Source organism: Hakea prostrata, chromosome 1 (genome assembly GCF_041222555.1).
Source record: "Hakea prostrata isolate BN-2017 chromosome 1, UWA_Hpros_2, whole genome shotgun sequence".
NCBI classification, from domain to species: domain Eukaryota; kingdom Viridiplantae; phylum Streptophyta; class Magnoliopsida; order Proteales; family Proteaceae; genus Hakea; species Hakea prostrata.
In genome coordinates, this window is record NC_142600.1 from 62,951,887 (window position 1) to 62,967,235 (window position 15,349).

Genomic DNA, 15,349 nt, shown 5'->3' on the forward strand with positions numbered 1-15,349 from the left:
CATTCAGCTTCTTCCGCTTCTGCGCCTCTCCGGCTCCAACAAATTTGGATTTGGTTTTTAAACTCCGGAATGATTCAGGCTCTGGACCTCCGAAGATGGTAAGGATCGGTGACCGAGTAGCAGCTTCAATCACCTCCTTGCCTTTTTTGGACTTCGGGGCCTCCCTTGATCGTTCTGAACCGACCGAACGATTCCTTTTAGGGGCAGCCGCACGTGGCCCACGTGGCTCCTCCCTTCTCCCGCTAACAAAACCGGACAGATGTCCCCGAGATATCAATCTCTCAATATCTCGCCTTCGATGACGACAGTCATTAGTGTAATGACCATAGTCCTTGTGGAATCGGCAATACTTTTCCCGATCCTGCTGCTCTCCGGGTTTCAAAAGAATTTTAGGCGGCCACTTCAAAATATTTTTTCTTTTGAGGATATTCAGAATATCGACCCGAGGAGCATTCAATGGAGTGTACTCACTTCTGCCGGGGGATCTTTGGCGCCAAGGTTGGGATCTTCCAACCCGATCACGAACATTCTTCCTTGGCTTCTCGCTTCGCTCAGGAGCCTTTTGTTCCTTATTGGAGACTTTATTATCTCCTTGGCGCGCATCTAGAATCTCCATGACTTCAGCCCTTCGGCATCTCTCGTACCAACTCAAGCATAAGTCGTGGGTATATCATGTAGTAATAACTCCAGGAGTTTCCGATTTGTGAGTCCTGTGAATAGAGCGGTTACGGCTACTGTTCATCCAAGTTTTCTATCTCCATCGTCACCTTGTTGAATCTTTTCGGAAACTCTCTCGATCGATTCGTCCTTTCCCTGTCCGACGATAAACAAGGTTTCTTCCGTTTTCTTGACTCGTATCCCACTGGAATCGCCCTATGAATTGGCGTGCCAATTCATCAAAGTTTACGATCCTTCCGAGAGAGAAGGTTAGAAAACCACTTTTGTGCCGCTCCAGTTAGAGATGATCCGAAAACCCTACATAAAATTTCATCGGAATTACCCGAAACCGCCATGGTCTCGTTGGTAATAGCCAATGTGAGCTATTGGATCTCCGGAGCCATCGAATGTTGAGAAGGTAGGCAAAAAGGAAGTTATGGGGAAACCGATATCCCGCGATTGGCACAGCAAAAGGAGTCTTCCGAATGACTGAGTATATATCCTCAGTTATTCTTCCCTTAGCCAATTGCCCTAACTTCTCATTGATGTTGGCCAATTCTTGACCAATCTGGGTCGGGTGATCTTCAGCAATACGATCACGACCTCGATTAACACGATCATCACGTGCTACTCGATCATCACGAACAGCTCGTCCTTCTCGAACGTTTCTATCGTCACGAATCGCTTCGATCATCACGAACGGTTCTTCGACAATGGGTGAGTGAGTTCTTACCCCAGAATCCAACCTTGTATTTGAATCGGTTGTACTCTCTTGCGGTCTATCGAACCGATCGCCTCGCCTTAGTTGATCATCAATCCTCCGAAGTCCTCGATCTCCTTCACGAAAATTCTGATCAACATTCCGGTCTTCAGCCATTCTTTGGTCACGTGGCAATGCACGTCTCTCCCGAATCGTGTTGATCGGGTTCTTGTGGCAAAACCACTCGCCTGGTGAGCAAGCGGAGTGCTTGGCTCACCTCCAAGAGTTGAATCTTTAACTGATCCAATTGATCTTGGATTGTATCAGGAGGATTACGTCCTCCCTGGCCTTTATCCACTTCGATAGCATTTTGGCTTTCCTGGGGAATATCTGGATTATTCACCCGTGTATCTCGAACACCGGAATTGCGTTGTGCGGCGGCTGCTGCGGCTGCTGATCTAGTCACCATGGCTTTTTCAAGTCTTTCCCATAGACGGCACCAAATGATGCGTCCAAAATCTGCTCAGCCCTTGGATCTCCACGTAATGTCCTGCAAAACAAAAGCGTCAGATGTGGCCCGACCGCTGGGGTCGGGAGTCCACCTCCGAAGGCTAAGTCAGTTGATGAACTTAATCACAAACGGCTCTGCTAGAAGCACAGAGCTAATGAAGAAACGGGAAAGGTGATCTAGATAGCAGGACGCTTGATAGTTGAGGTCTATCAGTATGTATCTGAACCTGAGTCTCAGATAATATTCTCCTTGATCAATTGATCCGTCCCTCACCATGTATAGTAGTGAGGTTTATATAGAGTGTACCTTCGAATCTCCTTCATTGGATGCACTCGAGCCTTCTTCGGGTAGTCGTTGGATCTTATCAATAAGACCCGTTGAGCGATAGACTTCTACTAGTTTGGGCTAGTAGAGGACTCCTGAGATAACCGTTAGGTTATGCGATAGTTATCCCTTTGATGATGATTATCCGCAGCCGTCAGTTTGAGTCTGCTGTCATCAGGGTGATTACCCTAATCCATAAGTAAGATTAGGGCACGCTTGCAGCAGAATAATCTTTCTTCTTCAGCAAGCCATCTTCTGGATTCGGTTCGCTCGGGAGCGATTCGGTTTTCTCCGTCTCGACCGGGGTCAAGGGTCGCACCAGGTGTGAACCCGGTCTGATCATAAACTCTCCATATCACCACAAAACCCTTTCCTTTCCTTTTCTTCTCCCTCACCCCACTACACATGGGACCCACATGTTTTTTTTCCCACCCCACCTTTGCAAACAAACGGAGCCTAAGGCTCCTTATCCTCGTCGTCTAGTTAATAAGAAAAAGACTGCAACTATGGAGAAAATTTTTTATGTCTTCAAAAAGGTAGAAGTGAATATCCCTCTTTTAGATGCTATATCCCAGATCCCGGCCTATGCAAATTTATGCACTCATAAAAGAATCACTAGCATTCCCAAAAAGGCATTTTGGCAGGTAACATCAGTTCCATTATTACTCAACTTATAACAGCCAAGTATAAGGATCCAAGGAGCCCTACCATAGCTTGTGTCATAGGCAATACACACATTGAACATGATTTACTTGATCTTGGTGCAAGCGTGAATCTTTTGTCTTACCATGTTTATAAGCAATTAGAATTAGGAGAATTGACAGCAACTAGAACTACTCTCCAGTTGGCAGATAGGTCAGTTAAGATTCCTAAAGGGATGGTTGAAGATGTTTCACTGAAGGTGGGAGAATTTATTTTTCCAATTGATTTCATTGTACTAGATACTAAACATTTTTCAATCAAGGATGAAATTCCAATAATTCTAGGAAGACCATTTTTGACTACTAGTAATGCGTTAATCAATTGTCGAAATGGCCTCTTACGGTTGTCTTTTGGAAATCGAACTATAGAGTTTAACATGTTCAGGATAAGGAAACAACCATAAATAGAAGAAGAGATCAATATGCTTGAGGAGTCTTTGGATTTTCCTAATGATTTGATTACCAACTTTGAGATTGATTTTGATTCTGAATTTCAAAAATGTATGGATATGTTGGATAATGATAGTGAAACTTTCTTTTATGAAGTCTTAAATTTTCACACACCTTTAGAGCCTATTAAACTCCTATGCATCTCCATTCCCAAGCCCTCAATAATTGAACCTTCCAAGCTAGAATTGAAAGAGTTGCCTTGTAATTTGAAGTATGCTTTCTTGGGACAAGATAATTCTCTTCTTGCCATTATTGTTTCTGATTTAACTTCTGACAAAGCAGAAGAGTTGATCACATAATTGAATGATAATAGAGAAGCATTGGGTTGGCCTATCACTAATATCAATAGTCTAAGCTCTTCCATTATACAACTTCATATTCATCTTATGAAGGATGCTAAACCTTCTAGAGAGCCTCAACGAATGATGAGAATGTTCTCTTATATGGTAAAGGTTTTTCTTGAAGTATTTAGGAATGACTTTTCTATTCATGGTTTTTCTTATTTAGAGTGTCTTCCCCATCATACATTGATATTGAAGATAAGACTAAAGCTTCCCATGATAAGCACATCTTGACTGAAAGGTATACCCCTCATTTGTCTTCCTTGTTTATCTTTTCATGCATGCATTGAGGACATTGCATTACTTAAGTATAGGGGGGAATAGCTTCTTTGTAGATTTTAACTTTGACTTTTGATTAGTGTACATACTCTTTCAATTGTTATGATGTGTGAAATGAGAGTGATTTTGGTACCCATTGTAAACACATAAAAACCTGTTGAGAGGAAGGTAACTTGTATATATGTTGAGATAGGATTTTCCTTAAGAAAAATAAAAGGTCCTTAACTTAAGGCGTTGGACCATCTATGAGTTTTGTGGGTCTTTGTTTCTTTGGCAAGATGTTGAGATCAATTTTTTAGAATGACAAAAGTTCAAAAAAAAAAAAGAGTAGAAAGTAAAAGTTGAATTCCTTGGAACTAGACAGGGCACTCCGACTCAAGAATCGAGGTGATTTGATCGAAACTCTTAGGAAAGAGATTGTTGAAAGAACTCTCGCATCATTGTCTATATGGCATATGCAAAGCAAAGTTACAAAGTAACTTGGGTTTCTGGTGTTTGCTCCACTATGTCATTCAAGCCAACTGTAATGGAGTAAAGTAGAGTTCACTACTCAAAAGAAAAGAGAGAGACAAATACAAGTATCATCAATGCCTTGGTAAAATTGTTTGGTCAAAAATACTTCAAAACCTTAGTCCTTGGTCCGCTTACTTTATGAGTGGTTTTGCTTAAAGAAGAGATGTACTTGAAAGATATAAGGTGAGTCTTTGATTGAGATATATGCTAAGTCTCAAGAATCAATATGGGGTAATAAAGTTCAAGTGTGGGGGATCTTAAATCAATGGTGAGAAAAATTGTCATAGATATTGATCCTGTCTGAGTACTTACCAATTGTTAAAGTTGGAATTTTGCAATGTTTTATTTTGAGCTAAATTGAAATTTTGGATGTATATTCTCTGCAAACATCTATGAGACAAAACTTGTCCTCTAGAGGTAACCGAGTGGTTTAAAGGCTTGTTACACATGCTAAGTGTAACCGTGATTCCTACGAAAGTGAGTTAGGATTTATTTTGTTGCACTAGTTTCTTACTTGCATTTATATTCTTTAATTTTTGCTTGAAGACAAGCCTAGTCTAAGTGTGGGGGAATCTAATGAGCACATTTATGTGTGAAATCTTAGGGCATAAAGGTTTCCACACAAAATCAAAGTGACATTTCCCTACAGAACTTTACCCCCCAAAATTTTTTACTAAGAGGTTATTTCAATAGCTTGACCTCATACTACAATTGTAGTCCACTAGCTATTGTGTCAAGACCTAACCCTTAAAATTTCTCTTTAATTATTAATTTTAAAACTAATTTCAAGAGTAAAACCAAAGGAAATCAAAAGTAGGTTATTGCTTCTTAATGCACCATTTTGAGTATAATGAAATGCACTCATTTATTTCATTTTCGTTGAGAATTTTTCCTCTTGAAAATAAAAAATAAAAATTGGCAAAGCACTCATGATGATGGTACCTAACCAACCATGTCTACATCTCTCATGATAAAGAAAGAATCTCATAATGTCAATACACTTTCTTATATGCGAATTGATGGATCCAATTACAAGGAGCATCAACTTTTCAATAAAGCATACAATCCATTTTATCAACCTAAATAAAATAGAGCACTCCTTTCTTGCTTGGAACCATTGTGTTAACAAAGACCTTAAACTTTATCAAAAAAAAAAAAAAAAGAAGAAGAAGAAAGAAAGAAAGAAAAGAAAAGAAGAAAAAAAAATCTCTTACGTGCTCTTTAATTTAATTTAAAACCAAATAAAAAGTGAACATTATCACCCATCAACCCCTAAGGTCCACACCACTTGATTTCTTTGCCTCCCACGTCATCATTTACTTTGGTTTCTCTTTGCGTCTAGTAATTTTATTCTGACATTTCAAACTACATTCTCCACCAGCCAACCACCTCTCACTTTTTGGCTCATTCATGAATGTTGATTTTAATTCTTGGGCATTGTATTTAGGTTTATAAGTTGAACACTTAAAAGTTAATTACCAAAATCTAAGACAAATTAAGTGGTTTAAGGCATGGCAATGGAGTTGTTATGAAGGCTTTTCTTTATCGAGGGGTCAAATCCCCCTATTTTTACATTATCACCTAATTCACTTCATGTTACATATCGTCATGTATCAAAAAGCAACAAATAATTTTATTCTAACAGCTAGGTTTATCTTTCATATAGATTTTCTATTTCAAATTATTGTAGTTGTGATATGTGATGCGTCCAAAAATTGTTCAGCCCTTGGATCGCTGATGGATGACCTGCAAAATAAAGTTAAACGTGGCCTGACCTTGGGGTTAGGAGGCCACCTCCGAAAGCTAAGTCAGTAATTAGAACACCACAGAGCTCTGGCGAGTTGCAGAGCTTAACTGAGAAATAGAATACAAGATGAACGATTGAGTTACCTCTGTTGGGCATAAGGCTTTAGTTTGTATAGGATTTACCTCCCTTCATTAACCGTCAGATTAATTCATGATCCTTCTTGGTGGCCATCCGATTGTAGGGTTTTTCCCCTTTTCTCGAGGGTGGAAGCGGTTTCCATGATCACCACGATTGCCCACTTCTTAAGGTAGTTGTAACCGTATATAACTCAATCACGTATCCCGAATTTGTCGGGATTGTGCTTATCCTAGGAACCATAAGGTTCCTTCCTCATCACGCTACCATGATGCCGAACTCGACCAGGATGGCCCAACCCGATCGTGAAGTCAGGCCGTCTTCAACCGGGTCAAAGACTGAAACGAAGATGGACCCGGTTCAGTAATATTTTATCCGCAACAATATGATAAATATATAGAATGATTTTTTGAGTCAAATAATTCTAAGCAATATCAAGGCATATTTTGTCTTGCTTAGACTGATAAACTCAAAAGAAATTCATATATCCTATATTCAAAGTGGAGAACTGAGTCTGAACGTAATACTGCTTATGAAAAATCTAACTTTTATAAAATTAATAAAAAGGAAAACATTAGTTATGGAAATTGATTCGTTTGTCTATATAATGAGGTGGGAATTTATTATGTATCAAAGTAATTAGTATTTCAATTAATCCATAAGAGTGAAACAAAGAAAAGTAGAAAACATCAGATCCAAGAAGAATACTAGAAGGAGGGACAAGTCTGATGCAGTCCTTGACAACATGATTAAGAAAATAAGAAAGTCAATACCAGAAGATGATTAACTAATATTCTCAACAAGTTGGTTTTGTGGACCATAAGGAACACATTGGCCAGCTTTGCTGTTCCATTCAGTCATCAGCTTCTTTCTGGAAATGGACCACAGAAGCACCACCCCAAGTAAAAATCCTGTTTTCATGGATCAGCTGAACTACCTAATTAAACTTATGGAACAATAAACAGAAAGAAAAAAAATTACTTGCTTGATTTTATTTAGTAGAAGATACAGGGTAGGCTGAAGCTTTTTTCTTTTTTTCTTGTTTGTTAGACCTAATAAATTTCCAGCTGCTACACTAGTTGGCATTTGTCTCAACTTTCAATTGAAATCTGTAGAGTTCTTGTCCTACTCATTTCTTCTTTCAGTTTTATCTGTTTGAAGAAAAAAGCTGCCTTCAATGGACCACATAAGCCATGCACATTGGGCATCAAGTTGCATTTAGACTATTTAGCTCACATGATGGGAGACAGAAACTGCTGTACAACTCTGTACATTTAGTCGTATTTATGATTTCAAAATTATATAAAAAAATATATCTATATATATCACAATCAAATGGAAGCTCAACAACTAGGGGTGGCTGTGGGTGGGTTCAGTTATAAACTTTCCCAGGTTAATACAAACTCAACATAAGTTTTCTACCAACTCGGAAACTCAGCTTGACTAAGCTGGTCCTGCAGTTTTCAATGAAGTTTTTTGGTTAGGACTACAACAAGATCTAATTCAAAATCTGTTAAGAGAAGAGATTAAAAAAAAATCTCTTTATTAACCTGATAAAGAAGCCACAGCTTCTTTTACAACAAACTAAGCAATTTCCTGTACAGATTACAGAGACATCCCCTCCCTACACCCATGATGGCAAAATGACAAAATTTCATTATATCTACACAATGACAAAGGAGGGCAAAAAACAAACAGCCTTCCCAATTTTTTTTTCTTTTAAAAAGAATCCCAGCCTTGATAATTCTAATTCACTCCCCCTCCTTCCCCCCCCCCCCCCCCCCCAACCCTTCTCTCAAAACAAAAAAATATATATTTAAACTAAATGGCATAGGAACGGTTGCATACCCCCTCAAGAGCCTCTGTAAACAAGGCTGAGAACCCAGTCATTGCCTGAAAAACTCCAGGCAAACCTGTTTGTATGTTAGTCAGTGTCATTGCCCTTGTTACCTCAATTGCCTTTGCATATTTCGACATCTCATCCTCGACCCGTCTCTGGCAAACTGCAAGTTCAGACTTTTTCTCGGCAAGAGGGTCCTGTGTATCTAAAACACGTCCATCATTGGGACCACTATCAGGAGGAGCTATGCCAACCATTGAATATGACAGGTAGTATTTCCTCTCAATGTTACGGAGTGCCGAGGCCTTCTTCTCAAGCTCCTTGGAGGCACTCTCCATTCGTTTCTTGGTCTTGATCTCCTCAGCCTGCTTACCCGATATTACGTGGACAACGTTAACAAAGCTTTTGATGGCCTCAGAAGCTACTGTGTCAGGAAGCCGATCAACGGCCAGCTTCCACTCATCACAGAAAGTAAAAAGGTTGGAGGAGGCTTGGACAGCAAGGGCTGGCTCTTGGCTGCCATTGGTGTTGCCATTGCCAACGTGGAGGAGAGTAAGCTTGAGCCAACCATGAAGGGACCTGGTATAGTCCTTTTGGTATTGTATTAGCCGGCAGAAGCTCGAGTGCCATGCAGAAACAGCTGATTCAAGGTGGCGGGTTGCCTGCCGGTGGAGTTCAGAGGTTGACTCCTCCTTTTTAGATTGGTTCACAAGGCCCTGAACTTGTTGCACAATGTGATTCTGAACCTCGTGGAACTGGTTCATTGCTCTCCACATGTACATAAACCTGCATGAAACATATTTTAAGAATAAATAGCTTAAATAATATATGCATTCAAAGTATATCTCAATTGGTTACCGTCACTAGAATTAGGATGATCAATGGTGTTCATGGATAGTACAAGTCCAGGTACTAAAAACAGAGAACAGAATGAAACGCCACAAAAGTCACACAGAACACAAATCAAAAATCCAAAACAGAAACATAGAGAATTTTCAATTCCCAGATTAAGTGAACTAGCAAGAAATCAGAGGACCCTCTAATCCCTGCCCAAGAACAAGAGACAAGGATTTGCATCCCTGAAACTGGGCTGTTGCTCCTGACAAAACAGATCTTTGGCAACACCTGCCAGATCCACTGTGGTGCTGATATTACCATGAAACGGCACTTGCTGCACCTGGACGTGTCTACTAGTGCATCAAAATGGTACCAATGTGAGCCTCAACCTTCGGCAGTCATAAGCGAACAAGACAATTCTGGAGAGGAATTTTCATACAAGTCCTAGTTAACATCCTTGTGAGAAAGAATCTTTTTGTGCCACTATTTGACTCTTTTTGAAACCCTGAAATGATGAAAGATTAGTAAGCAAACAACCAGCAAGCTGATGAAGACATCCCAATCACATGGAACCTTCGGTGAATGTGGTTACCCCAGCTGACACGTAGCAGTGGCTTGACTTACAGATGCAATTTCCACTTCCATCTGAATCTTGCTGACAAACCCAGCTTTCAGAAATTTACTTTTCTAACCAAACATTAATAAGATTCACTTGCTTTCAGAGAGATCACGGCTATGATGCATTATATACGAGAACTGATCAGCCTAAAAGCCTAATTTCTGAACTACACAGCCTTCCAATCAGGACGAGTTCAAAGAGAAAATGTGTAACGAAAATAGGGTCCATCAACAACAGGCCCCTTCCACTCTTGAACACGGCCTACCAACTAAGCCCCATATTTACAAATATGGCCACAATTATGAGGCAGCAGACAGCACAAAATCTGACCAAAACCTAGATATGGATATATTAAAACCATGGTTGAATGCATCTCAGAAGCATCGTTTCAACTTTTCCCCCTGTAGTTAAAAACATTAAGATCCTTATCTTAAGTTTTTAATGCTGCACCAAAGAGATTGGTCACCAATAGCAATCTAGGCTCAAAGAACATTTGGTCATTCAGCATGTTTAAGGCACTGGCTTGAGGGCATCCTGCAAACAAACTCATATTAAATGGTCCCACAGGTGTTACAACAGTATAACCACAGGGCTTCATTACTCCATTAATAGAGTAGCTACAAGTTTCCTTTGCAGGTATAAAAGCCACTAAAATTAAACTAATACACAAATGTACTCTTCAACAGCAAATATGCATCCAATGAACCATATCTGCTATCAATTGTTATTCAACCCATTCTGATGCACGGCAGATATCAAAGTGTGATCTGTAAATTTAGTCATACTATATGACGATACCAATATGGTGTAGATTGAGGAAAAAGGGATACTATAGATTGAGGAAAAAGGGATACCACAAAGTGACTAATTGGATATTTGGAGTCAATCACAAATGAAGAAGGTGACATAGAGAATAATGTTCAACTAGGAATCACAGTGTGATGGATGAAAAGGAGTGGTGTGACTGATATATTCTTTTAATAACCAGAAGAAAAGTTTTCCTACACTGTTGTTTGACTGGCTAAGATATACAGGGTAGACCATTGGGCAGTTAAAAATGATTGTCTAGGTCTAGTTCCATATATGATCTTGAACAAAGCCTATTGTAAGGCAAGGATCCATGTTATAGACCCCAATTAGCAGAGATTCTCCAGAGTGCAGACTTGCTGGGCTATGCCTCACTTTCTAACCATTTTTTGTCTAGCATTTTACTATGTATTTCTCTTTTAGTTCTTTCCATTTCTCATCTCTTTCACCATTCCTCTTTTCCCATGTTTTCTTTTTCTTTCTGGCTAGAACTCTGTATTGCATACTTTCTTTTGTTTGGCTTCATGTAGCTAATCTGAGTTGGTTCTCATCGTTGGGTGGATTTTGGTGCACATTTACACAAAATAAGTAACAAAGCCACAAAGGTAATATTCAAGGGAGAAAATAGAATTTGGAAGGGAAAAAAATTTGAAAAGGTAAATGTAGAACAGGTCAACTGCACCCACTAGATCCAAAGTATTTGAATCCACATGTTACAGCTGAAAACTTTTCAACACTCTAACCACAATAATAATAAGTTAAATGTTAATAGTAACAATTACATCTACATGAACACGAAACACACACCACATACCTGAGAACCAGGCCATCTATTAGTTAGTTAAAATCACCAAATCAATGCACTTTCACATTATTTTTCCATCTGATTAGATGGGCCAGAATGATAGATATATGCTTATTCATGGCAAAATGAAGAATAAGAGATTCAATTGCCACAACAATATGAACTTCATAAAATTAAATCAAACATACCCATGACAAAGCTCAACAAGCTGCGGAGAGAGTTCACTGTCCCTTAGTTGAATGATGGCAGAAGATGTGGTTGTGACAGCTTGTGACGTGACATCAATTAGGGAATGCAGCCTCTGTATAGCTGCCTTGGTCTCGTTCAACTTCGATTCCTGCTCGCCCTTATACTCCTGACTCTGCAGTGATGCCAACTTCTTTTTATGTTTGATCATCACTCCTTCTCTAGCCTACGTGACAGACTCCAAACACAAATCAGATTAGCATTCTGTCTGACTCTGCTTCAACTTATTTAAGAAGTGGGTATGGAAAGTAACAGCTCAAAAACACAACTCTTCATTAAATGATAAACCAATAATACGATTTCACAGATACTTCAACATCAATCAAACTCAGTATCATTCAATTTTTACACAAAAGATTGATAACAACCAATGACCCATCACAGAAAATCCCATCTTTCACTGTCAAGTAAGAACTTTCCATTTCAGTTGACAATTCCCAGAAGAAGGAAAGAAGGGCAGGAAGAAGAATTGCAGAAAAAATGCTTAACAAAGCCACATGTGCCAAGTCGTAATCGAAGCCCCACCGCCAAACTTAATAACCCCAGAAAAATATCACGAGAAAATGAGAAATATGGTGGGGTTAGAAATGACAATAATAACCTGAGCTACCAGTTCAGAAAGCAAGTGCATTTTAGTCATTTTCAAAAGAATACCTTGACTTCCTCGTAGAGTTTTTTCTCCCAGGCGAGAAGTCGTTCCAAGGTTGAGCAATGACTCTTCGAACCGCCCGGTTCATTGATTGAACCAGCATCGAGCCGGTACTTAACTGCTAACGGCGGCTTCGAAGTCCAAGTCGAACTCAGGTTACTCAAAACGCTATTCGAATGATAAACCGTTTCTGCAAAAATTCCCCCAATAAGTTCTACAGAGATTTTGAAATCGTCAACCAAATCTGTAAACAAAGTATAAATTTTTAATAGATTTTGGTTAGGTAGATGAATCGAGAATCCTTACTTACTCTTCAATTGTTTGAAACTTCGATCGAGTTGAGCTCGCCCGGTTTCGAGGAACTCCGACACGGGATCACCGGCTGCGGCAGCTTTATCGAAGTACTCTTTGATCGCTGCAACGATTTCCGCCAGATCTCGATGCCTAACCACCATTCTCATGTCTGATACATCGTTGACGCCGCCGGCATTCCAACTGACGGAAGATCCGGTATCGTCGAATTTTTCCGATTTCTCAATTGGTGTATAATTCGGCTTCGCCGTGGTCTCAGTATAAACTGAAGATCCAAAATTCGATCTAGAACCGATCTCTGATCTCGAATCACGGTCTCTATCGTCGTCTTCATCGTCGGATTTGGAGTCGGAGCTAGTGGAGCCGTAGTGGTCGCCCCATTGACTGCAGTGTACTTCTTCTCTCTCGGTCCCTTCGTCTTTTTCTTCGTCGTCGTCGTCGTCGTCGTCGTTGTAGTCTTTGTCGAGGTGGTGGTCCTGGTCGGAGTGGTGGAGGTCTTCGTCATTTTTTCGCCGGTAGAAGTCAGAACCAGGCGGTGAAGGAGGATAGAAGTTTTCCCAGTTCCAAGCCGATGAGGTCTGAGAAGGAGTGCTAGAATAGGTGGAGTAGGTCGGGAAATTGAACGGATAATTGTATTTTGCGGCGGGTGGTTGGCGAGGAGGAGTGGAAGAGGGGCTTGATTCAGAGAGGATGTGCGGAAGCTTCGAGCCTTTAATGGTGCCAGACGGAGCTGAAGAAGGAGGGAAAGCAGGAGGTGGAGGAGGAGGTTGTGGAGATGGAGTAGTGAGTGGACGTGGCGGTGGGGGTGGTGTCTGTGTTGAACGGAAGGACCCTCTTGAAGAGGGATTTCGAAGGAGAACAGATGGGGTTTGATCGGCGACGGAGAGAGGCTCTCCGGCAGCAAAGTCGGTAAGAGCAGAGCCAGTGAGGCGTAGTGAGCGGACGTAGTCGGAATGAGCGGCGGCGAGATGGTGCCGAGCGTAAACGGCTTCTTTCATGAGGCGGCGCCGCTCCTTGCACTGTCTCACAATGTCTTCATTGTCAAACTTAGACGCCGTGCAGCCCATGGCGGTGGCGCGTTCTGTTTTTTCAAATTAGTCGGAGAGAGATAGAGAGAGAGAGCAAAGACGAAATAGCTTCTACCCTCTGTTCTTCATTTCTCCTCCTCTCTCTCTCTCACTCTCACTCTCGCTCATGTACTATTCGATATTTCTTTTTCTTTAGATCCACTATAAATAGTCGCTTTTCACGTTTAGAGATCGAGACTTTAGTCTCGGCTCTCCAGACTTTCATTAAATATTTGTCCTAATTTTTTTTTTATAGTTATCTAAAAAAGTTCCAATTTTTTTTATAATAAAAAGAAAAAAAATTATAAAACACTATTCCATGCATAAATTAACAACACTACATGTAAAATAAAATATAAAATAGTATTGATATTAAGTTACTAGATGCATGACGCTTTTTTTTGGTAATGTTAGTTGTCAAATAATATTAATATTAAGCTACTAGATGCATGATGTAAGGTAAGATGTCATAAGATTTTTTGGGTAATATGAAATTCCACAAGATTACATGGTAAGATTTTCTTTCTATTATCAGTATATGGTTTAATATTATTGAAAAATTATCCTACGTTCCTAATGCTATTTTTTACTCTCTAGACCATATTATATGGATTGTTATTGACACTGATCTATGCTAATCAACATTTGTTTATATCGATCGGATGAAATATCTCCAATCCATCCAATTTCTACTCTACATTGACATGTGAGTTTTTTGTATACTAAATATATTTAAGGCTACAACAATGTCAAGTTGGGCCAAATTTTTTATAACCTTATCTTGAACTCGGATACTTTAGTTTCACTCTTTAACCCTACCCTTATCAATCTAAGTCTCATTAAGTCAAACATTGAACCAAATCTCGGTCTTAAACACGATCATGACCTAACCACCGACCATACTAGACTAGTCCCAACCAGGTTAATATTGAATCCAGTCCGTGACATTGACCCTAGTCACAAAATAATAAAACAATCTATATTTTCATATTGTTATTCTACACTAACTAGAAGTCCTATAGAGTGGTAGGATGAGTCAGATTAGAGTAACAGATAGGTCTATTACTTGACCCTGTCTCATCCTCAATCCTAATAGATAACTATCCTAATCCAGTCACGATTCACCATTAAGAGGAGAATTATGATTTGGACCATCGAAGCTAAATTTGCACCCCTAATAAGTGCTAGTTGTGAGAAATATTGACATCGATGTCCCAAATACCTTACCAATCCCAAATTGTAGAACATTTTTAAATGAAACCAATGTTCGCTTCATTTCATGGTGCGCCTCGAATTATTCTAATTAGGATATGTAGTAATTTTTCGCTAGACCAGGAGAATTAGATGTAAAAGTTATATCCTAAAGATATAAATAAAGTACCATAAAATGGTCAAGGTAAGCCACAATTGCAGAAAAAAAAGATTAAAGAAAAACTTAATTAATTAGTGGTAAGAGCTTGGTGCATTGAAATGCTCTTTTTATTACAAGTTTTACATTAAAAAATAGTCCCTATTTATTTTGCGTGACACACCAATAATTGATGTACCATTTAATATATTTCAGTTTTCCTAATTCTTTTTGGGTCCAATTTCGAATCTTTTATTTCCAATCAATTTTTCTTTTCACTTGATCGACATGGTCTTTGCAAAATAATACCAACTTTTTGGAGCAAAGATTCATTGGGCCAGCTCAGGTACACTTCCATTACATTCTTAAGTAGATAATTTTAAATATAATTTAAATATATAATAAAAATTTGTCAATTATTCTAAGGAGATTTGAACTATTAACCTTATATTATGATTTAT

The 15,349-nt window shown here is 39.3% G+C and overlaps 1 protein-coding gene across 1 annotated transcript; it reads right to left on the reverse strand.

The window, feature by feature from the left end:
- Positions 1–8,145: 8,145 nt before the first annotated feature.
- Positions 8,146–13,686, reverse strand: LOC149029348 (nitrate regulatory gene2 protein-like). The gene is made up of 4 exons (XM_089141575.1): positions 12,472–13,686; positions 12,167–12,351; positions 11,455–11,678; positions 8,146–8,984 (listed from the first exon to the last, which is right to left on the reverse strand). Exons 1-4 carry the CDS (start codon positions 13,538–13,540, stop codon positions 8,180–8,182), a joined length of 2,283 nt encoding a protein of 760 aa, XP_088997701.1. The 5' UTR covers positions 13,541–13,686; the 3' UTR covers positions 8,146–8,179.
- Positions 13,687–15,349: the final 1,663 nt, after the last annotated feature.